A 25,906-nucleotide genomic window follows, 5' to 3' on the forward strand; every position below is an offset into this window, starting at 1 on the left:
TGATTCATCATCCCTTCAATTATAGTAATCATACAAATAAAAATCGAGTCTGTAATGGATACACCACTCACAATTGATCTAAGGCACCTCAAATTCGCCCCTAGGTCATCCTTGGATGAAAGATAATGATTAGAATGTCAAACTCCGTCTAAAAAACGAGTTTATATGGTTGTTACAAGTTTCTGCGTCGCGCCCACCGTAAGCTACGTGACCACCGTAGCTTACGGTGGCTTCCAAAAAGCCTACGGTGGCTTTAAACTGCCATACATCGTTATTTTCTTCAGATCCCACCGTAGCTTACGGTGGCTACTGTTACCGTAAGCTACTGTGGCCTTTAACAAGGCTTCCTTGTTTTCGTCATAACTTTCTCGTTCCAATACCGTTTTCTTCACCGTTTTCGCCCACGTTCTCGTAATTGCATCCTCTATCTTCTCCTACCTTCAACTATATGAGTAACCATAGTCAACTAATTCCACAACATAAACCAATTGTTTGCATGGTTATTAACGGTCTTAAATCACATAAGGGTTGTCCCATGGACCACCCATCAGTATGGTACGTCTACCATAAATCGTAGGATCCTCCATATAGCCGAAGACAATGAAATTGTCAGCCACTAAGCGTGTACTGGTCCCGCTGCCCTAGACTATACGTTGGATAGCGTGCGCTCTAAGCGAGAGTGTAGAAACTCTAATTTATAAGAAAGGTGAAAACCTTTAAACCTTGGAAGATATGACCATCGGAGGTCATACCTTAATCGTGGGCTAGGCCAAGGGAAATAGTAAAGTACCTTAACAGTGAAGGAGAGGTGGCCAACCTCTTGACCATTGAATATCTTACTAATATCCTGCATTGTTACTTAAAACTTGGAAAATACAAATGTTAATCTTAGGTTATCCTTAAACTAAGAAAAATCTTAAACGAATAAGTGATCAGACAGATATTACCAATTTCAGGATCCTTGATCCTTTAAAGATACTCGATCCTTAGTGGATACTTGATCCTGATAAAAAAGAGTACTTCTTGAGGTGGATAGCATTCCATGCTCTTGGTAACCTGTTGCCTTCCATAGTGAGCAAATGATATGCCCATTTCCCTGCTTCCAACTCGATTAGATAAAGACCTTCCCACTTGGGTGATAGCTTCCCATCAGCCGGATTTGTTCTATTCTAGAAGGCTTTCCTCAAGATCAAATCTCCTTCTTGGAATCTTCTGATCCTTATACTCTTGTTGTATGCCCCAGCTACCCTTTTTTGATATGCCGCCATCCTGATCTTGGCTAGATCCCTGAGTTCTTCAACAGTGTCCAAATCTTCAAGAAGGATTCCACTATTGGCTTCAGGATCACAGATGCTTGTTCTATCTGTAGGAACCACCATCTCCGTATGGATTACTACTTCTGATCCAAACACCAATGAGAAGGGTTTTTGGTCTGTTGCATTCTTACCCAAGCCTGTCAGCCCAAAGAACGTAAGGTAGCTCTTCGGCCCACTTGCCTTTCTTGGATCCTAGTTTCTTTTTCAAATTGTTGATGATTATCTTGTTACTTGATTCCGCCTGGCCATTAGCTTGAGGATGCACTGGAGTAGAGGTAATCATTTTGATGCCCCAACTGTCACAAAAGTTAATGGTTTCTTTTCCCGATAAACTGGGAACCATTATCACAAATAATTTCTGAAGGTATACCGAATCTAGTAATAGTATTTCTTTTAATGAAAGATATCACCTCTTTTTCGCGGACTTGAAAAAAAGATTGAGCTTCTATCCAAATTGAAAAATAGTCAGTCATTACAAGCATGAATACTTTTCCGCCTAGTTCCTTTGGTAGCTTGCCAACAATATCCATTCCCCATTTCATGAAAGGCCATGAAGAGGATATAGAATACATCGGTTCTGCTGGTTGATGAAGAATGTTTGTATGCCTTTGATAAGCATCACACTTCTTTGAATACTCCATGGCGTCTCTCTTCATGGTTGGCCAGAAGTATCCTGTTCTTAGAATCCTAGAAAACAGAGCTCTACCTCCAGTGTGATTACCACAATCTCCTTCGTGAAAGTATTTGAGCACTTCTTGAATTTCAGGATCCTCAATACACCTCAAGTATGGACCTGCAAGAGATTTCCTATACAGAATATCATGTAATAACATCTATTGTGATACCTTTAGTTTGAAGGACTTCGGATTCTCTGTGGCTGGAATTTCTCCATCTTGAATGTATTTTTTGATTGGGAGGATCCAAGATCCTTGACTGTTTGAGGATAATGGATCCCAAAGTACAATTTGTTTGTCAGTTGTTATCTCTCCAACTTCTTGTTCTCCTATTGCTGGCGAGAGTATATGGATGATTAGGATCTTCGTATCTTCTTGAATTTTCAAAGATGAGGCAAAATTTGCCAAAGCATCTGCCCCGGCATTCTCTTCCCTTGGTACCTGATCAATACTAAACAATTCAAAGGATTTTGCTAATTCCTTCACAACATCAAGATATTTGATTAGTTTTCACCTTTAACATCATATGAGCCATTAAAGTAGTTAGTTATCAACAATGAATCTATATATACTTGAAGATACCTGATCCTCATGCATTAAGCTAATTTCAAACCTGCGCTCAGAGCTTAATATTTTGCCTCATTATTTGTTGCATGAAACTCACAGGCTATAGACTGGGGTAATATGTCCCCCTGTGTCAATTTCAGTAGGATACCCAATCCTGTCCCTCTTACATTGGAAGCTCCATATGTGAAGAGGATCTAAGGATCCTTGGTTTCTTCTAGTTGCTGGACCTCCAAGTCAGCTTCCTTTTGCATTTCACTGCTGAAATCGGCCACAAAGTCTGCTAGTGCTTGCGTTTTGGTGGCTGTTCTAGGCTCATACTAAATGTCATATGCACTCAGTTTCACAGCCCACTTGGCCATCCTTCCTGATAATTCTGGTTTTCTAAGCACATTCTTAACAGGACAATTAGTTCTTAAAATAATAGTATGTGTTTCAAAGTAAAGTCTCAATTTCGTAGAAGCCATAGTAAGTGCAAGAATTAATTTTTCTAAATGAGAATACCTGGCTTCCGCATCTAAAGACTTTTACTTACATAATAAACGGGATCTTTTTCACCTTCATGATCCTTCACGAGGACGACACTTACTGCATTTCCTAATACAGCTAGGTATAGATATAAGGATTCTCCATCCACAGGCTTCATCAAAGCTGGTGCCGAGGATAAGTAATCCTTTAAGGCTTTAAGCTCAAATTCATGCTTCTCCGTCCAATCGAACTTCTTGTTTACCTAAGGATGTCGTAGAAATCTTTGCAATTCTCCGAGGATCTGGATATGAATCTGTTGAGAGCAGCTATTCTTCCCGTCATCCTCTGGACATCCTTAGCATTCACAGGGGATTTTAGATTGATGATGGCTTCTATCTGCTCGGGGCTTGCATCTATCCCTCTTTTTAGTCACCATGTATCCTAGAAACTTTCTAGCCTAACACCAAAATGGTATTTTGACGGGTTCAGTTTCATGTTATACTGGTCGAGGATACTGAATGCTTCTTCAAGATCTCCGAGGTGATCTCAGCTCTCTTTGACTTCACCGCCATGTCATCTATATAGACCTCCATAGTCTTGCCTAACTGATCCTTGAACATCATGTTGACTAATCTTTGATATGTTGCTCCTGCATTTCTTAGTCCGAATGGCATAGCAATATAACAGTATATACCGGTAGGAGTCATGAATGTTATATCCTCTTGATCGGATGATTCCATCTGAATATGTTGAAATCCAGATGAGGCATCCATAAAGGTAAGCATCTCATGTCATGCCGTTGCATCCACCATGGAATCTATATGTGGTAACGGGAAACGATCCTTGGGGCATGCCTTGTTTAAATCAGTAAAATCGACACACACCCTCCACTTTCCATTCTTTTTAGAAACAACAACCACATTTGCTAACCATCGAGGATACTTAACCTCTCTGATCATACCGGTCTTAAGAAGTTTTTCAACTTCTTCTTGTATGATCGCGTTCCTATCAGGAGCGAATTTCCTTCGCTTCTGATGGACGGGTTTAACAGATAAATCAAGGCCTAACTTGTGAGTAATTACCTCCTTAGAAATACCTGTCATGTCTGAATGTTTGAAGGCAAACGTGGACTTTCTTCGATTTAGGATGGATATTATATCCTCCTCGATCTCACTAGGAATATTGGATCCTAGGAACACCATCACAACTGGATCCTCGGGATCCAAGGATACTTCCTTTATGTCTTTTTCCCGAGCTTCCAGCATGTCCCTAAGATGTTGTTGTGGTTGCTATGCTATCGTCTGTTTAGCTGCTGGCTTCATTGATGAAGAATAGTAGTTTTTGGCTTCGACTTGGTCACCATCTATCCTTACTACTCCCCAAGGAGTTGGTAGTTTGATGCATTGATGGTAAGTAGAGGCCAATACCTTCATCCCATATAGCCAAGGCCTGCCCAAAATAACATTGCAACAAGAAAGGTTATCTATAACACAAAATTTTTGGTAAGAATTTAACCCTTCGATGTATATAGGGAGTTTGATGTCCCCCTTTGCTTTCTTAGTTTCGCCACTTAAACCGACTAGCACCAATGTCAACTTCTTCTTGTATGATCGCGTTCCTATCAGGAGCGAATTTCCTTCGCTTCTGATGGACGGGTTTAACAGATAAATCAAGGCCTAACTTGTGAGTAATTACCTCCTTAGAAATACCTGTCATGTCTGAATGTTTGAAGGCAAACGTGGACTTTCTTCGATTTAGGATGGATATTATATCCTCCTCGATCTCACTAGGAATATTGGATCCTAGGAACACCATCACATCTGGATCCTCGGGATCCAAGGATACTTCCTTTATGTCTTTTTCCCGAGCTTCCAGCATGTCCCTAAGATGTTGCTGTGGTTGCTATGCTATCGTCTGTTTAGCTGCTGGCTTCATTGATGAAGAATAGTAGTTTTTGGCTTCGACTTGGTCACCATCTATCCTTACTACTCCCCAAGGAGTTGGTAGTTTGATACATTGATGGTAAGTAGAGGCCAATACCTTCATCCCATATAGCCAAGGCCTGCCCAAAATAACATTGCAACAAGAAAGGTTATCTATAACACAAAATTTTTGGTAAGAATTTAACCCTTCGATGTATATAGGGAGTTTGATGTCCCCCTTTGCTTTCTTAGTTTCGCCACTTAAACCGACTAGCACCAATGTCCTTGGGATGATCTCTGAGTCTGGTATATTCATCTTTTGAAGAACACCGTGTTGGATGATGTTGACCGAGCTTCCACCATCGACTAGGATCCTGCGTACATAATGGTTAGCAATAAACAAAGTAATAATCAAACCGTCATGATGGGGATCCTGGATGCTTGATTTATCTTCTTCATCAAAGAAGATCATTTTGTCTGTTGTCAAGGTGGTGGATATAACCGGTCGTTCCCCGTCATCCAACTTGGTCTCCTTGGCCAGCCTCTTAGCTGCAGAGAAGGAAGTTCCACATATGTCTGAGCCACAAGAAATAAAGTTGATCACTTGAAAATCTGGTGGGGGCGGAGTTGCTTTTTGAAGAACCTCTTCAGGATCCTGGATCCTGGACATTTTTCTTCCCAACAGTTCCTTAAAATGGCCTTTACTCAGGAGGTATCCAATTTCCCTCCTTAAACAGATGCAATCGTCCGTCATGTGGCCAAAATCCTCATGGAAAGCACACCATTTGGATTTGTCTCTGAAGGTGGTTGACTTCTCGTTCTTTCGAGGCCACCTTGCCTTCTCTCCTAAATCCTTCATGGCACAAAACAAGCCATGGGTATCTACGAAGAAGCAATATTTTGATATGCTGGGGTAATCTTCATCATCATCATCTCCTTCTTCAACTGCTCGGACATTTTGATCATTTAATTTGGAGTACGGCTTAGAATTGTTGTTTGGTATGAGGATCCTTTATTCTTGTCAAGGGATCCTTGTTTCGTCTGAGCCCCAATCTTTCTTGGATTCTTTTGTCATCCTCCAGTCGTATGAACCATAGTGTTATGTTCCTTACTTCATCCAAAGACCTGCAAGGAGTCATCACAAGATCATCATAAAAGGGGGAGCCCTTCTGAATTCCCATCTTGAATGCTTCAACAGCAGTGGCCATGTCAAGATTGGGGATTTCTAGGGCTTCCCTGCCAAACCTTGTAACAAAATCCCTAAGGGATTCATCACTAGGTTGGATAACTCGGTATAAATCACTAGTTAACTTCTCAAATTTCCTACTACAGGAAAATTGACTGTTGAATATGTTAACTAAATGTGAAAATGACGTAAAAAAAAGGTAGAAAGACTTAGCAGCCATTTTAAAGCAGATCCTGATAGTGTGGCTCCAAAACCTTTGCACAGACAAGCCTCCTTGAGCCTCTCGAGAATTGGTTTGATTTCCATCCTTTCCCTGTATTGAGCTATGTGCTCTTCATGATCAGTGGTCCCGTCATACACTTTCATGTTGGGAGTTTGAAAGCGTTTTGGGATCTCTGCGTCACAGATTGGTGGAGCAAATCTGGAAAATTTGTGGCTTCCCTCCTATATCTCAGGGATTGGACGGATCACCCCTGGTATGCTGGATATCATATCCTTAAGTTTCTGTAGTTCCTTAGCCATTGCTTGGTTGATACCTGCATCCTGCATGGAACCACGGTTAGCATTTAATGACATAGGATCATGCGTGTTACCTCTTTGTTGTGTAAGGTTGGCATCCCAGAAGGGTGGCTGAGGTAAGAAGCGTCTGCTACAGGAGTTGGTCCATAGAAGCTATGGTTTGCATGGGGATTATGTCTCCTTCATGGACCTCAGAGGATCATTGATGTTGTACCCCTGAGGATCCTTGATCCTGGTAGAAGGATCCTAGATTATGAATAAAGGATCCTAGTGGTTGGGAGTTGAAGGATCCTTGAAGATACAACTCAAAGAATCCTGGTTGGAGGATCAATGGTCCTTGCTAAAAGGTTGAGGATCCTTGAGCTGGTTTTGACCCATGAACCCCTGGTGAAGGATAGAAGATCTTTGCTGAAAAGTTAAGGATCCTTGAACCTGTTGACCCATGGACCCCGGGTTAAGGATAGAAGATCCTTGATGGAAAATTGAGGGTCCCTAAGTCTGTAGATTCATGGCTCCCGGTTGAAGGATGGATGATCCTTGAGTAGTTTAAGCCAAGGATATTGGAGTGTTAAAATCCAACATCCTTGGCATCAGAGGAGTTTAATCCTCTATCAGCCTCTTAGTTCTCTTAAGGTCTTCTATATCCCGAAGGATCCTCTGGTTAGTCTTGTTTTGTTGCTCCATGTATGCTTTGACCTGCGAAAACATATTAGAAACATCATTGTTAGCATTAACTACTGAAGTGGCAGCAGTAGTTTTAGAGCTCTGGAAGACTGGTAGTTGCGTCTTGTTTCCAGCAGCAGTAGCCCTTGTTGTCCCCGTGATCAGAGGAGGCGTCGGTGGCAAAGTTCTTGAGGAGAGAGGAACTGAAGATGGCATGGTTGATGAAGCAGAGGTTGACTGAGAGGCCATTGAAAGTGATATATGGGTATGAAAATGTGGAAAATTGATAGGGTATTTTCTGGATTATAGCACCAATTGCCCCACGGTGGGCGACAAATTTTTTTGGACAAAAATCTGCTAAGGATAATATATCCAAATCTGTATTTGTGAGGTACAGTGCTACGTTAACAATAACGATTATATGAACGAAATAAGGATGAACACCGTTAATTGTTGCGAGAAAAAACCCCTTGATCTTGATTAAATCAACGGAAAAAACCCCGTGTGATGACAACTCGTCTATCACCACTTTATTAATATCAAAAAAGGTTACAAATGGTGGAGATATTGATCAGTGTTACAATGAAAGCTAAGTGTGCGAGCTATCAACGAAAGATTGCTCAAGTTTGTGTGTAAATCAGTGTCCTCTAAATGATCGTCTATCTCGATTATAAACAAAATAATAACTAACTAAAATTCCTACTTTCACGCCACCACTCCACTAGCCGTTTCTTCATCATTAACCACGTGCGGAAGTCGTCCAGTAGCGCAAGAATAGGATGACTTAGTCCTCCAGCCGTTATATCTGTCATACACAACACCATTTAAATACAACTATTAATAAACATATAATACCAAGAATCCTTGATCCTTTACAATCTGGAACATACCATAAGGATAAGTGATCCATAAATCGATCAAGGATTGAGGATTCTCAGCATAAATTCTATGCCCTAACAATATGCTTATAAATGTTATATAATCATATACAAAAAAATGTCCATAATTTTATTTCATCAATATCCTTTTCGAAATCGTTAAAACATTGCTTCTAGCAATATTTCAGTTTTGACATTAGATATAGCCGTCAAATAAATAGGCGTATCTTGTTCATAACAAACTGAAAAAGTGAAATACCGGATTTATGATACACTTTATTGAAATACGGTTCTAAAAATTATTTTATGCATTTTAATTCATTCGTTTGAATTCACAATCAATATTTTATAAACAGCGCGTAGATTTATACCCTCTGGTATACATGTCTGTTTTGACCTATTTGGGTTGCGAAAGTCTTGATTTATAATAAAATTATTTGATATTTTAAATACCTTAAACAAAACAGAACAGTTTCATATTCAAAAATTTATTTTGTATTTCATCTTTCTTTTTGATCTTTTCCTTGTTTTATCTTATCATTTTGTTCATTAGATTTAGTATTCCTTAACCTTAGCCTAAAACAAATTTCTAAGCTTTGGTTTAGAGCTTCATGGTTAGGATTGATCAAGTCACACCAACATCCAATCCTTTCAACTCACCAATCAATGTGATTTTCTCACACTCCTTTTTAACGCTTTTACAAATTTTGGGGGTAACATATATATCGTATTCAAACCCATTTGCTTATTACTTCTTATTACAAACTACGATTCGCATCATGGAATTTTGTGTTTACTTGTTACTTTCTCAAAGATTACGTGCATGGATTTCTTCGATAAGTATGATCATGTGCCTCCCTTTGCTCTTGAGACCGTGTTTCCTGTGGAAAAGGGACCCCGATCCGAGTTCGTTGGTGCACAATCCCAACTGGAATGGACCTTCACTTATTCTTTGCACTCGGGACCTTGATTCGAGTGTAAAGAACCCTTATTTTCTTTTCACAAGTTATCATGGAGTTATATGGTTTTTATGTAGTATATAAACTGTGCGAACTCACCAACTATTAAGTTAATTGACATTGTTTTATATATATGTTACAAGTACAATTATTAGAGGATGAAACGAATGAAGACGCTAGACTTGGGATATTATAAGTAAGTGTAAGTGTTTGAAATGTTTCATTTTCCTTGTAATTTATTTATTCACAGCAACTTGTGTACTTGAAGCCTTTAAATGAATTAATGATAATATTGTCACTTAATAGTGTCACATGTGTTTTGAGAAATCTGTATGTCACACTCGGGCGTTTCCGCTTAAGCCGGGGTGTTACAACTAAAAGGGGGATAGAAGCAAGTCCATAGCAGATCAAAGCCATCGTGAACCTAAAGGCACCAACTAATGTGAAGGATGTCCAAGGTAGACTGCCATGATCGCAACCTTAAACAGATCTATCTCAAGATCCACAGGTGTAAGGATTTCTACGAGATCCTGAAAAAGACAAGACATTTGAATGGGGGCAAAAGCATGACAAAGTGCTTGAAGATTTGAAAGTATATCTCTCATCAGCACCTTTACTAATGAAGCCTGGAGATGGTGAGCCATTATTCCTCTATCTAGCGGTATCCGGAGACACTGTAAGTATTGTATTAGTCAAGGATCATGAAGGGCAACAAGATCCTATCTTCTATGTAAGAGAGGAATAGAGAAAAACTCGTGATTGGTGTGGTAAAAGTCTACTTGATGCTGAAACCAGGTATTCTCATTTAGAAAATTTAGTTTTAGCTTTAGTTATGGCATCTACCAAGTTAAGACACTATTTTGAGACGCATACTATTTTTGTTAAACTAATTATCTTATTAAAAATGTTTTAAGAAAGCCTGAAATGTTTGGTAGGATGGCTAAGCATCTTTTAAACTGAGTGCTTTTGATTTAGTTTATGAGCCTAGGACAGAAATTAAATCCCAAGCTTTAGCCGACCTTGTAGCTGATTTCAGTAGTGATATCCAAAATGAAGTTGATTGGGAAGTTCAACAACTAGACTAGGATAAGGGTAAGTGGATATTATTTACTGATGGGGCCTCAAATGTCAGGGGAACAAGCTTCGGAATCATCCTGAAATCGCCACAGGGGGATATAATACCCTGGGCAATTAAATGTGATTTCCAAGCCACCAATAACGAAGCGAGTGTGAAGATGTAATTGTTGGCCTTCAATTGTTCAAGGATTTAGAAATTAAAAATATTCATGTATTTGTGAATTCCTTATTGCTTGCTAACCACTTCAATAGATCTTATGCCATTAGAATGAGAAACTAACCGAATATCTTCAGATAGTTAAAAATCTGCCAGAGAAATTCGATTCTTTTATTATTGAACATGTACCTAGGGAAGAAAATGCTAAAGCGGACGCCTTGGTAAATCTCGGATCTGCATTTAGGATCCCGAAGAAAATAAAATTCCGATCATACATATCCTGAATCCAGCTACAAAGATGCCTTCACTCGATAAAGAGGAAACAATAAAAGATGATGCCAAGCAGAATCCCCAAGTCAATGAAATAGTGGATTCTGAAGATACAACTGATCATGATCCTCAAGCTAATCAGGAATCCTAGATTCAACCTATCAAGAGATATTTGCAACACAACAAGATCCCTAAGGATGAAAATTCTAAAGCTTTTCGTATGAAGGTATTCAGATTTGTAATAACGATATTTTCTATAAAAAAATCTCTTGTTGGTCCATACTTAAGATGTTTGGAGGATCATGAAATACAAGAAGTTCTAAAATACATCGATGAAGGCGACTGTGGGAATCAAACTAGGGGTCGATCATTGTTCTCCAAAATCCTTAGGGCTGGTTACTATTGGCCAACCATGAGGAAGGATGCAATGGTATATGCTCAAAAGTGTGATTCCTGTCAAATACATAGCAACAATCTTCATCAACTGCATGAACCTATTCACCCGATCGTATCTCCTTGGCCCTTCATGAAGTGGGGAATGGCTATTGTGGGTAAATTACCAAAGGCTCCATGGGGGAAGGTTTTCATATTAGCAATGACAGATTACTTTTCCAAATGGATTGAAGCATAGGCATTTGTCCAAGTTAGAGAACAAGAAGTGACATCCTTCATCAAGAGAAATATCCTGACACATTTCAGAATCCCAGCCGAGATCATCTGCGACAATGGGTTTCAATTCATTGGCAAAAGAACTACCGAATTTCGTGCTACATGGGGAATAAAAATGATTACTTCCACGCCAGTAAATCCTCAAGCCTATGGACAAGCAGAATCTTCAAACAAGATCATTGTAAACAATTTAAAGAAGAAGTTAGGGATAAAGAAAGGAAAATGGGCTGAAGAGCTACCATTTTTTTGTGGGCAGATTGAACTACATCAAAGAACGCAACGGGGCAAACTCCTTTCTCTTAAGTGTTTCAGACTGAAGCGATGATTCCAACCGATATGGTGATCCCTGCCGCAAGATCACGCCTCCAAAATCCTGAAACCAACAATCGGGATCTTGCCAATGATCTTGACGTAATAGATGAACTCATGGATTCTGCAAGAATCCGTATGGCAACATATCAACAAAGGATAACCAAATCCTACAACAAGAACATCAGGGTAAAAAGATTTCAAGTGGAAGATCTAGTACTAAGAAAGTCATTTCAGAATACAACGGATCCTAAGGATGGAAATTAGCACCCCAAATGGGAAGGACCGTATAAGATCGAAGGTGAGGCGGGAAAATGAGCATATCAGCTATCTGATATGGATGGTTGGATCCTGCTATGATCCTGGAATGTTGTTCACCTTAAACTCTACTTCGTGTAAGTTAGAATTTTATTTCTAACTTGGTATGGTATGTATTCTAGCTCTATTACAATTATTATTATTATCATTCTTGAAACTCATTACTGACTTAAGAATCGGAGGGGTGTTAGCTGGGTGTTAGCCGAGCTAACACCCACCCTCACAAAGGTTCAAGTGTTTTGCAGAATTGGGATCCCGACTAAGAAGTAAATGCATTCCTAGGGGTTTGGCCACCTCTCTAAGTGTAAGGTATAAATCCCTTTAAAGGTTTAAAGGTTTTCACATTTCTACCAATTGGGTTTAAACACCTCTCCAGGAGCGCATGTTGTTCACATGTAATTCAAGATAGCGGGACCAGCTCATCTTAATGGTGGCTGCCAATTTCGTTGTTGTTGGTTACATGGAGGATCCTCAAGTATATTATAAATGGAATAACAAAGACATGGTATACAACAGTGGCTTGTCCCAAGTATTTACGTAAGGCTTTGACAATTTCATGTCACTCACGACTGGCTTTTCCCAAGTATTTACGTAAGGTCTTGACATTTTCATGTCACTTATCCTATGTCTTTGAAATTTATCTATTAACTCAAGATCAAAGTTATTTTCGAGATTACTCTCGGGATCTTTCCTATTAAAACTACTTTTGGGATCTTCCCCAGGATCCTCGAGATCATTTAACAATCTCAATTATCATCTTAACATCATTTTACAGGATTTCAAAGTTCAACCCAAAATAGAGATTGTGACGATTGATTGGTATTCAGGAAATTTAGAAGCCTATCAGAGTAAACCTTATTCTACCCCTATCAGGTTTGATCATTTATTTACTTTTCTAGCTATGTGGTAAAGAGTTATTCTTTTAAGTACTTTTTCAACCATCGTTTTTACCAATAATCTTTTGACAAGTAAAATGAAATAGATATAAGAAAAAACAAAAGGTTTCCATTATATTGATCAAGGTTAATATCTCTGACTTCGTCCTGAAACTCAGGATCCCTCTATCAGAGATATTAGAAATTTTTCCTAAATAAGCTAGGGATAGTTAAGGCTCCATCCTGAAACTCAAGATCCCTCCACCTTAAACTATCTATTGTCTTAAAAGCATAAAAGTAAATTGTTCAGAAGACCACAACAACATAACAGGAAAAGTAAATTGTTCAAGGGTACAACCATATCGAATGCCATCAAACAAAAGCCATCAAATAAAGAGGGGCTCAGGCCTTGCCTTCATCATCCTTCACTGCCCCTCCGAGAAACCAGCTGCTATCCCATCCTGCACCACTTTGTCTCCATCTCCAGCTTTCACCTCGCCTCAACAGCCTTGCTTGATTCTGCAGGATCCTCCTCAGAAGCAAAACTCAATTAAGCCCTGATCTATGCCTCCTCACCTTTAACCCTTCGAGGTCCAAAGAAAACGTATTAAAGTCAGGCTTCCTAGCCTCATCCATCAGTTTGATCCTGGCACAACAACGAAATGAGCGGCAAGCTTCCTGAGTTGAGTCTTGAAGTCACTCAGCTCCTTAGAATGAACGGCCTTGAGTTAATCTTGCTTTTTCTTCAAGCGATCAAATTCCTTAGCCATGTTCTCAATATAGAGAGACTTAGCTTCGGCTATGCTGTTGAGATCAGCCACTTTTAACTTCTGCACTTCAACCTCATGGAAAGCGTCTCGATAAATCTAAGTGTTGGAGACCCTGCAAAAATAAAAAGGTATGATTAGTATAATAATTACCTACGACTAATGAAAATTACAGGATCCTAACATGGATGAGGAGTGGCTCGGCATTGTCAAAGTTGAGTGAGTCGACAGTGACTCCTGGTGCCTCAATAGCTTTCCTCTTCTTGGAAGTAGAAGATGGTCTGGAAAGCCGGAGGAAACGTCTTGGAAACTTCTAAAATGGAAGGTTCCTTTTTGGAGATGAAGTTGTCCAGATCGTCCAAACCCATTCCTTGGCCTGCTATGACACAAGATTAAGATCCTAAAGACAACATTATCTCAAATAGTCAGAAAGGATAAAGATATTAATCTCATGTGACATAGTTCCATTTGATGATTGCTCGAATTCCAAAGAAATCTAGACCTAAAGATGGAATGAGCGTTCTACCTTAAGAATCCCCAAAATGACTTGATTCCTCTTTAAAGCGGCAGACGTTGGAGTTACGAAATCAGAAGCTTCGCTAAAAATCAGAGACAAAAAAAACAAGATAAGTATCAATTATGCCCGTTACTTCTTAATAATCCTAAATATACTTCCTATCCTTCTTAACCCACTGGTAAGGGAGTTCCTCGCCTCCAGGATAGAATCCTTTTAGACGAAGAAGAATCTACTGTACCATTGCCCATCGTTTCTCTTTGTTTCTAGGATCAGGGGAACTTGGCCAGATTTCATTTGAAGCACGATACAGCTAGAACCATGGGTTCTGAGGTTGTAGACGGCATCTAGATCGGATATTTGCAATTCCATGTTGTGTCTTGTGATGAGCTTGTTGAGCGTATATAGAACCCTCCATAACATTGGCATAGATTGAATGTAGCTTATGTCGATGACTTTGAAGAAACGAGAATGAAATCGGGAAAAAGATAGGTTAAGACAATGTTGAACGGATAAGCAAGAAAGCCAACCCATTTCTTAGAAATACAGTAGGAACGGAAAGTCTGGTCAAAAGGAAGAACTTTGGCTCCGGCGGGAAAGCGCTACCGGACTAGAGATACGAAAGGTCAAGATCGGAGAAGGTACAAGTTTCAAAATCTAACTCAACAAGGATATATTGGCATTCGAAATAAGGGTATACGCTCAAAATGCTAGAAGTAGAGTCTCGGGGTCGCCTTTTAGTCATGATCGGTAGAAAGAGGAAGAGAAGGAGAAACCCTAAACTAGAGATAGAGAGAAATTACCTGATGATGGAAAATGAGTATGTATTATTAAACAAATGAAGAGTAATTATAGGGGTTTTCTCGAGATAAATTGTGAGGCGGTTAGCTAATCTCGAAAGTTGCGCTCGGTCTTATCAAGTTACCTCAGGATGTCAAAGTTCAAAATTATTATCAAGTGGGAAAAATGTGAAAACTGGGCACTAATGGTTTACAGTTGTAACATTTTTGGGGACAATTGTTATGGGTCATTTTATCTCTAACGTGATCCTGGTCGTTACCCTGGTAGCTAGGATTCCCAGCTAGAGACAGGATCCTGAACTAACTAACTATGTTTGTTATATTTATTTAGTGCTTGTAGTTTAAGCAAGACTCAAACGGCCTACAACGGCTAGATGACCCATTCTACCTAAAATCTCGGAGAATCAACTAAAATACATGTGGGATGAAGACTAAGTCGTTAATTAATCATGGCGGATAGGGTTCTCAAATTTATAAGACTTTTTGTTATTTTCATTTCATATATAAATAAGGCTATTGAGAACATTATAGGACACATTCTGCACTCACAATACTCACACTTGTATTCTAGCTTTCGTTCTCAACTAGTTCCCGAGCTGTAAACACCATTTTCATTAATAAATTGACGCATGAGATACTTTCCTCCTCTCAAGGTTGTTTTCTGAGGATCTTCTCCGGGATCTAAGGTTTTTTTCCTCATAATATCGCCACGTCAACCTTTACTTTTACCGCAATTGTCAACCTTTATTTTGGCTTGATTTCCTACATCTTGATAATTACATTCCTTAACCTTAAATATATATAAACGAAACATTTAAAATCTCTCTGGTTGCTCCGTACATTCTTTCAAGACACCATGTTACTTTATTTGTCAATAGAGGCTTCTCATGCATTTGACCCGTATTCAGGTGTATGGGACTCACCAAACCCATATAATCTTTAAACGAGATATAACATCTCATTAAATTAAAAATTAATCTCACCGAATATTTGATATCAAAATCCTATAAAATAGGGATATACTAAAAACCAATATCCGATTTTAATTAGAACAATTTTATAGTAAAAAAAATTTAGTGGGTCATGGGTATCACAAAACCCAGATAGATTTTAAACCAGGTTATAAGATCTCATTATTTGTGAAACTCATTCATCATCAAACCCTAAGTATATTAACTTATTTACAATAAATAAATTTAGATCCAGAAAATTATAAATACAAGAAATCAATAATATAAAACAACCTCTGTAATACGGGGGATAAAAGCTAGTAATACAATATATACACGATTGTACATGGTCAAGTTATTCAACAAAGGGAGACAAAAATGAGAAGGATGAGAATAATTTATAGCCACAAAAAATAACCCTCAAAAAAATTAATAAAAAAATCATAACTCAAAATTTAATTAAAAAAATCATAACTCAAAATTTAATAAAAAAAGTGAAAATGTAAAAACGCAAAAATGTTTCCATCGTCTTCCTGGTTCTGAAAAAAAAAACAATCGAAAAAGACACAATGTTGAGGGAAAAACACCATTGTGTCTTTTTATTTATCATTGTGTTTGTGTTTATTTTCGTCATTGATTGTGTCTTTTTTCTTGTTATTGTGTTATATTACTCAACATTGTTTTATATTTTGTTTGGCATTGTGTTAAATTTTGTGACTTATTATCTCTTTTTTCATTTATCATTGTGTTATTTGTTCATTTTTGGCATTGTGTCTTTTCATCGTTAATTTTTTTGGAACGGGGATGACGGGGGAAATAATTTGGTTTTTTTATTTTTTTATTGATGTTTTGAGTTATGATTTTTTAATTATTGTTTTTTTGAATTTTTTTCGTTAATGGGTTTTTTCTTTAGTCACAAATATTCCTTCCTACAATTCTCATTTTTATCTTCTTTTTTTTTCTTTTTTTTATTTTAACTTTACCCAACTAATACATGTTTTTAGGGGCTACTTTTAATTGAAGACTTAGTACTGCTTTTACAGTATGGTTTTAAATAATGACGTGTTGGGACTTAGGGGGTGTTTGGGATTCTTTATTTTACCTCCTTATAACTTTTTAATAAGTTAATATGTTATAAAAGTGTAACTTATGTAACTTTTCCTCTCACATCAAAAGCAATCCCAAACACTTTTTTTTCCTTTTCAAAATGTTAATAAGTTATAAGTTGATGAAAATAAGTAATCACAAATACCCCCTTATTGACTTAGTCTTATCTTTCAAATTTTGTTTATTTATAACATGCACATGGTGTATCCAACTTGAACTTTTTCCAAGATTTAAATTCATGCTTTAAAACCGACAAAAGTTCAAAGTCGTATCATGGGGACCTATAAATGCTCCGTTATTATTTCAATGAAGAAAACGAAAAGTCTCTTAGAAAACCGTACTCGTCTTCTTCTTATTCTTTGTGTTTTCATTTTGCTGATAAACAAGAAGCAATGGCGAACCAGAAGCAATGCAGACAGCGTCAACTATTTTTAGACATGATCTTCTCATGGTCCTTATCTGATGTGCTCAACAAGCATCTCTACAAATTTCAGGTTAATTTCTTCTTGTTTTTTTGCATGCCTGTAGATCTTTGATACATGAGTTATGAGTATCTTATTAACATGCAATTATTGTCGTTTATTTGGAATATATATATAGGAAAGATTTTCTTTTAGATACTACTATTGTTTTGGTTTCTTATTTAAATTGCACTGGTTAAGAAACTCGATCGTAACATGCAAATTAAGATGCAATATTATTGTTGTTTGTTCAGGTGGAACAAGTTCCATTAACATTTTCATCCACAACTCACTACGTGAACTCATTCATCTATCTGCTTCTCGAAGAAACACGGGCAGATATCTTCTCTCAACTTGCCAGCATTTCTCAAGCGCAACAAGCTCTTTCATCGGTTTGCAAAGAATAGCGATGGATAGTCCCAAAATGATGCTCTATCACATGACTTTAACTGGGATATTGAAGTATGATCCTATGGTTGGAGATCTCATTGCATTGACCCAAGTTAAGCCTAAACGCGTTGATGATCTTGCTCGATGGAACAGCTCTTTCGTCCTAGCTTATGTGACGAATGTGATCAATGAAAGCCCAATGACAGTACAAATTATGTCATCACATGATCTCATCGAGTACAACTTATTTTGGATACAAGAAAGACCCAAGGGTTTCGTTGTTTATCTCACAAACTTGACGACAAATATGCGTATATGGCAGGCTCTCAATCCGGCTGCCAACATGGATATTATTCAAAGAACACTGTCATCTACTTGTTCGGTAAGTTTTTTTGGCCAAACAGATCATATAAATGTATAAAGTTGCAGCTTGCTTTGTTTGCCACAAGTATTTTACTTTAGACATGATTTTGGCATTTTTTTAGTTGAAAATTTGCTTTAAGCTTTAGGAATGGGTAGAGATACATGTTGCGCAATTCTTGATGTTTGTTTTACTTTTTTTTAATCAAAATAGTCATGTGGCAATTTTCTTTAAACATAAGGCTATGCGTAGTAGAGGGGCTACAAAATGGGACGTTTTGCGTCATATGGCAAAGTGTATGTTTTTGTTTTTGGAGTGTAATGGTGTTGTAGCTCTATATATAAATACATATATATTATATATATATCACACTCACAACCATTAAAATAATAATAAAAACAAAACATGCATAGGCGAGAAATATATGTCGCCCACCCCCTTTTCGCCTTTTTGTCGCCCAGTTTCGCCCCTAATTTCCGCCCACTACGCATGGCCTAACTATATATAGCTTAACTCAGTAAAAACATACATATGTCAAAATCACATTTGTTAAACAAAATGTGTTACAACACAAAATGATAATCGAGCTAAAGAATTATAGAAAAAGAAGAATCACCGAAGAGAAGGAGATCACTCTCAAATCAATAGTTGCCATTCCATTCATCTGACTTATCCTTAAGTACAGATAGAACTATTACAAGTTTACATGTATAACTCTCATACTATTCAACAGCTATTAAAAAGGGGTTGTAGCGTAGCTTGTTGCCTGTACTTTACTGTAATCGTTTTGTACTTATAAATGCATCGATAATTTGATTCAAAAAAAAATCAATTACCATTGAACCCCCTCTATATATTTGATGCCGAACAAGATGGCCGGCTACATTAATTTCAATATTTTAGCCTTAACCATGTCATTTTAGTTTAGCACTTACATGGCGTCACTTCAGTTGTTTCGTTTTGCCATTTTTCAATTTATAAGATGAATTTAATGTTAACGCCAAAACCTGATTTCGATTTATAACATGCCTTTTTTTTTAATTTTAACTGGTTATGCTTTTGTGTAACTATTTGAAAAGGTCAAATAGCTGTATTTAAAAAATGATCAGTCTTCTATTTAAGTAGAAGTTGGTCAAAATGGTTATTTTAATTTAGTTTGTTTTACTATGAAAATATTGGTGCCGTTTATCGATATGAACACTTTTTTTGCATTTGATAGATGAACTTTAATGCTGAAGTATATTTAATTAAAGTGTAAGTAGGACACTTACATTTGTAAATGTGTTTGGACATTTTATTGAGGGATTATATTGTTTCTAGGTCTTTTAATTTCTCTTCTGTCACATTACTACTGGTTCAATTGCTGCCATAAAAAGATGCTAGTTTATAACATAGTTGTTTTATATACTTTTGTATGCAGGTTGCTAAAGACTGTGACAAGTGTTGTACTAATGGAGGAAAAGGTGTTATTGACTTGAAACTAAGGCATTCTTTTGATTCATTTAAACTAGATACTTCACAAGAAGCTGCTGTGCTAAGTTGTCTCGCTGCTAAAAAGTGTACTCATGGAAACTCATGCACTAAGCTGATATGGGGTCCTCCTGGGACTGGAAAGACAAAAACAATTGCATCATTATTGTTTGTGTTGTTAAGGACCAAACACAGGACTCTTACTTGTGCTCCCACTAATATTGCAGTCGTAGGAGTTGCAAAGAGATTGTTGAGTTTGGTAAGTGATCATGATTTGGGCTGTGATACTTACGGGTTTGAGGACATAGTTTTGTTTGGAAACAAAGAACGAATGAAAATTAACACCGCTCATGAAGAGCTTCTCGATGTGTTTCTTGACAACCGAATTGTTGTTCTTAGGAGCTGTTTATCGCTGTGGAAAACTTATACAGGTGAAATGATTCGTCTTCTTCAAAATCCCGTGAAAGAATACCAATGTTTAAAAGTACTTAAGAAAACAAAGACCAAAACCAAGAAGAAGAATGAACAAAAGCTTGTCAAGAATCAAGAAGAGAATTATTTGACTTTTGAGGAGTTTGTTATGAAAAGATTCAATGATTTAAGCAGAAAGCTTATTGCTTGTATCAGGAACCTGTATACCCATTTGCCTACTTCTTTGCTTTCTCTCAAATGCGCAACGAAATTGAATCATTCAGTTACTTTGATTCAGGAGGTTGGAGAGTCTGTAAAAGAGATAGTAACTAGAAAGCAAAGGTTAAAGGAAGCTTTCAATGATAGTGTAAACGGATCTCATTTTATGAGGGTGAGATTGTGCAAAACGGAATGCTTGAAAGCATTAAACGATCTCAGGGCAGCATCTTATATACCAAAATCTATGACCACAGCGAAACTTAAAAACTTATGTCTGAGTAATGCTTGTTTGATCTTTTGTACTGCATCAAGCTCAATCAAATTGTCTATAAAAGGAATGACACCAATCGAAATGGTTTTGATCGATGAAGCTGCACAGCTAAAAGAATGTGAATCTCTTGTGCCATTGCAGCTTCACGGTGTTCGAAATGCTGTGCTCGTTGGGGATGAAAGACAGTTGCCACCTATGGTTCAAAGCAAGGTAAAAAAAACTTGTTTTTGGTTCCCTATAAATTAGTTTCTGATACTTTCCGGGGTCTTTGGCAGATTTGTGAGGAAGCTAAGTTTGGAAGGAGTTTATTCGAAAGGCTTGTGTTACTTGGACACCAAAAACACCTTCTCAACATTCAGTACAGAATGCATCCATCAATTAGCCAGTTTCCTAACGTTGAGTTTTACAATGGCCAGATCTTGGACGGTCCTAAGTCATTGATAAAGCTCGAGAAAAGCGTTTTCTCCAAGAAGGCATGTATGGGTCGTACTCGTTCATTAACGTTGATTCTGCAAAGGAGGAATCCGACAGGAACCATAGCACGAAAAACATGTTGGAAGTTGCTGTGATTGCGCAGATAGTTGCAGATCTTTTTAAAGGTATTTAGCATTTATATATGTTTTTGATGTTCTTTATTGATACAGCTCTTTTGGTACAGAATCTGTTTCAAAGAAACAAAAGGTGACCGTTGGGTGCATTTCACCATACAAGGCTCAGGTCGAGGCAATTCAAGCAAACCTGGGCACAAAGTTCAACCAGGAGGCCAATGGCTGGAGTTTCAATGTGAACGTCCGATCCGTTGATGGGTTTCAAGGTAGCGAAGAAGATGTGATAATATTTTCAACAGTTAGATGTAACCATCGTGGATCAATTGGGTTTCTTTCCAGTCGAGAACGCCCAAACGTTGCTTTAACCCGAGCAAGACACTGCCTATGGATTGTAGGAAACAAAGAGACCATGATCAAGAGTGGTTCGGTATGGAATGCTCTAGTTTATGATGCAGAAAACCGCGGGTGTGTTTTTGATGCACACGATGACAAAAACTTGGCTCAAGTCATGGTGAACACCATGGTCGAGTTCTCCAGTTTAGTTTCCTTACTAAAAACAGACTCAATACTTTTTAAGGAGGCGAAATGGAAGGTAAAATATGCAATGCTAAATTTTGAGATCCCAAATTGGTTTAAATTTCAAATATAATCTTTTGTGAACAGGTCAACTTTACCAACACGTTTCTTGAAAGAATGGCTAGTATTGTGAATCCTAATGTTCGTAAACTAGTTGTGTCCCTTGTTGTGAAGCTTTCAAGTGGTTGGCGCCAAGTGAAGAAAAACAAAAGAAAAAGTGACAATGACAAACGAGGAATGTTAAACTTGTTCGAGATATACAATGTTGACGGGCAACTAAATCTTGTTTGGAGCGTAGACATTGTCTACGGAAACTCGCGACGCGTTCAAGTTTTGAAGTTTTGGGACCTCTTGCAGTTATCACAAATACAACAACATGCAAGACATTTGGAGAGTGCTTTAGGGAGCTATACATATGAAATGATCACTCGCTGTCAAACCAAGTGTTTAGAAAGGTACAGACATGCATGTGTTTATAATACTGAGTCATTTTTGCTCAAAGATTCTTCTCAGCTCTAAAATAATTATATATTGTTTGCTGACAGAAATCATGTTCTGCCGATGACTTGGCCTGTGGATTCGGCTCATGATCCAAGTTTGGTTTTGACAAGTCAGTTAGCTAAATTGAGTTTAAACAATCAAACTGGGAGTGCATATTGATGAATCAGTAGCTTAATTTGTTCAGCAAAAACTAAACAATCAAACTGGGAGTGCATATTGATGAATCAGTAGCTTAATTTGTTCAGCAAAAACTATCTAAGTGGAGTTTTGACATGTCATAAGCATATTACTTATGTGGCATGATTATATCAACCATGTTAATTGTCTTTATTATATATGGGTTTCAGTTGAATCAAACGATGCAATGCGTTACTCAGTAATGTAAACTTTCACCAAAGCCTGTTGACAGCAGTCTTGGACGTGTAAGTTGCTTTTGAAGGATTAATCTTGAATTATTAGTAAAGTTGAGGGTTTATTTTTGTTAAGTTATAATTTAGTTATTTGAATTGTAGTAGGTTTAGAAAAGGTCTTCACTTGGAGAGGAAGTTAAGTGATTGTCTTTGAGAGAAAGTTAAGTGAGTCTATATATAGGGTCACTACTAGAAAATAGACCTTTAATGACGCGCCATGCGTGTATTTAAAGGGGTAGATGACATGCCATCACGTGTCAGGGAAGGTCATGCCATAAAGAAAATATGACGCAAATTTGTCTGTCATCTATTTATGACAAGCATTATTGACATTTTTTTACAGGCGTTTGCGTGTCATGGTTTTAAGTATTATAAAAATGAAATTTTTTGGCAGATTTATAATTTCCACATTAAATAATGACGATTAATGTCTCATAATAAAACTAAAATTCATATAAAGCAAAATAATCCATTTCATGTAATATTTCATAACATACTAATAAGCATAAAAAATTAACAATATTTCAAAGTTAACATTTCATTAACATCAATACGAACATTCATTGGTAAATAAAGGATGCCACAAAAGTCGACCATTCTTCACGAATTCTATCAATATCAGCATCCGTGTATTCATTATTCCCTCCCCCAACCTAAGAAAAATTTTAGATTAGTTAAACATTCAAATGATTTGTCAAAAAAAGTGGTCAATCACATATTCCATTAAGCAACTTGATAACCTGTTCTAGCATATATACAATACGACAACTGTACAAGATCAATAGCAGAAGCGAATTGAGTTTAATTACAGCATAAGTTTACAAATTGTTAATGGTAACTAACCTTTGCTTTCGCTTGAAGTTTGTCAACAAACACAAGATACTGTTTCAAAGTATAATCTTTCGAGTTACCAAGAGCCGCCACCATTGCCTTCATTATCATTAACAACCAGTTTTCAATCAAACAGACATTAAACTTCAAATCAAAACAATAACTCGTACCTCATCTAACATGAAAGGTGCAACATCCGGTGCATAAGCAGCCAAAACAGCACAAGCAGTTGCAGGACCAACACCTTTCAATACAGTCAGCTCAGAAACCGCTTTCAAAACATCTGGCTACACTTCAAAAGCCTTCTAAGAAGCCAATTTCACAGTCTCCTCGTCCAATGATTACACAAAATCAAGCAATCTACGCCTGCAATTAACAATTTCAAAAACCTAATAACCGTTGGAATTAATCATATCAAGCACAAACAACAACTGGGTTTTGTGACCCAACACCAGTTGTCGTGTTGTGAAATATTTTTTTAACAGATTCATTACACACGTATATCAGGCTATCGAGCAGTAGAATTACAATAAACGCTCTACCAGTACATTGTTTTCTGACATTAATAAATATATACAAATGACCTATGCTAATTTTGTCTAAACATCCGTCACCGTTAGGATGAAAGGAGTAAAGATTCATACCATTAGCAGTCTAGAGGTCTAGAATAGTCTGGAGGGAGTGAGGGACAACTTTCGCTCATATGAGGATACGGGTCAATAGTATTGTATCCAGGTAATTTCAATAGATATTTCCCTTTTATTTGACAAAACGGAAGTTCAACTGTGTCACCTTCATTACACCACTTTGGCAGCCTGCTCGAATTGTATTCATACAACTTGAGCGTGTAAGCATCTTTTATCTGTGCATTATTTTACAAAGTTTAGTAAGCATGTATTTGATACAAACTATTCATCAATGGTAGTTAACTCACTGTGAATTCGGTAACTTGAATTTGGTTTGCAAGATCTCCAAAGAGTACTGCTTCTTTGTACATTTCAAGGACAAAAACAACACAAGATGTTGACTTTCCGTCACTGTATATCCAGTCATCTTGTTCAGGCATACTTAGTAATTCAGCAAAAGATGAACCGCGTTCTTAAACTTTCAGTAAAATACCACGAAGGTCAAGCCCCTGTCGAAACGAAACTAGCATCAAGATACACAAAATGTAATCATAAAACAGAGAGGGATAGTTAACCTGAGTACCAAGCCGCTTATTTAAAGCTTCCTTCCACATATTAGACGCATATGCAGGCTGCATATGATCCCACATGGTCATAACCGAAGCAACCTGTAACATGATTAAAGTTCAATAAACAATCCAAAACTGAGAAGTAGTTCAACACTAAGGTAATGCCAAATGTGGTACCAGATTAGCATCCAAAGGTGGTGGATAATTATCACTAACAGTGTCTATCCAACTAAATATTAAATTATGATAACCATATGGCAACCCATTCATACTCTGTGAGTACTCCCAAGCAGCAGTCTCGTTAAATCTGGACCGTAGATCAGGATGCAAAGGCAGCAACGCAATATGCGGATTCCCCTCATCTTTAGTCAACTCAAAATTCCACCATTCATCCCATGACAACAAAGCAATAACATCTTGGCCCTATGGTCAAAAGTCAACCAAAAGTCACACAATTATTAGTCTAATATTTATACATATATTTTCTTTCAAGTACTTATGTTTTGATTCATTCATTACTCAAAAGTCAGAAACATTTTTTTAGAGTTAGATATTTAGAAACAATTCTTTTAATAATATTTATGACATCATCCGGTTCTTAGATCTTTTTAAACCGTTCCAACCAGTGAACCGCAAAGTCAGTCGGTTACTGAAAATATTTATGCACTAATATTTAGCAATAGTGTAAATTAACCCGTTTTTTTCCCCGAATACAATACGACAACTGCTTCTAACATTTTTGTTTAGTTACCAATAACATATTTCACAAAACATATAATTAAATATTATACAGACATGCACTAATAACTAACAATTTTGTTTAGTTACCATTAACAATTTGTAAATATATATTGGAAAGAAAAAACACTAGTGTAACTGTTTAGAAAGCTAACTAATTTCAGCTATTAAATAAGCATAGAAAAACACAAGTGTAACGTTTAGCACACAACTCAGCAGCCCAGTTTCGCTTCTGCAGGCCTGCAAAGTCCTGAAAACCCATTGCAGTGCAGCGCATGCCAAAAAATGAATCCCAAACTGCTGCAGACCACTCTATTCTAAGCTGAATCTATTGTTTAAGAACACACAACTACAAGCCATGTGACAAACTTTGTAAACAGATATAATTGTTCAAATGCATGGTTATGTTAGTCATTCTAGCAACAATCGTCATCTACTCAATTTGACTTACCAAAACTTTGTACTAATTTACATTATGTACATGGATATGATCAATAAAATATGAATAACATTATAACAAACAAACAATAGAATATGAGTGATATAACTTCAAACTATCAAA

The 25,906-nt window shown here is 37.3% G+C and overlaps 1 protein-coding gene and 1 pseudogene across 2 annotated transcripts; one reads left to right on the top strand and one right to left on the bottom strand.

Annotated features, from left to right (window-relative positions):
- The first annotated feature begins 17,249 nt into the window (after positions 1-17,249).
- On the top strand, positions 17,250-22,188 carry LOC143629639 (helicase SEN1-like). The gene is given in 9 exon segments (XM_077098865.1): positions 17,250-17,456; positions 17,678-17,815; positions 17,887-18,018; positions 18,136-18,195; positions 19,595-20,755; positions 20,821-20,974; positions 20,977-21,144; positions 21,204-21,685; positions 21,757-22,188. Coding segments are annotated over 9 exon segments (2,934 nt in total).
- Positions 22,189-23,992: 1,804 nt separating this feature from the next.
- LOC143629640 (uncharacterized) lies at positions 23,993-25,606 on the bottom strand (annotated as a pseudogene). The gene is made up of 5 exons (XR_013153000.1): positions 25,532-25,606; positions 24,784-25,029; positions 24,613-24,705; positions 24,346-24,546; positions 23,993-24,273 (listed from the first exon to the last, which is right to left on the bottom strand). The product of XR_013153000.1 is annotated as an uncharacterized LOC143629640 (transcript).
- Positions 25,607-25,906: the final 300 nt, after the last annotated feature.

Source organism: Bidens hawaiensis, unplaced genomic scaffold (assembly GCF_021521415.1).
Source record: "Bidens hawaiensis isolate Kalapana, Puna unplaced genomic scaffold, B.hawaiensis_p1.1 tig00005359_1, whole genome shotgun sequence".
In the NCBI taxonomy this organism is placed as follows: Eukaryota; Viridiplantae; Streptophyta; class Magnoliopsida; order Asterales; family Asteraceae; genus Bidens; species Bidens hawaiensis.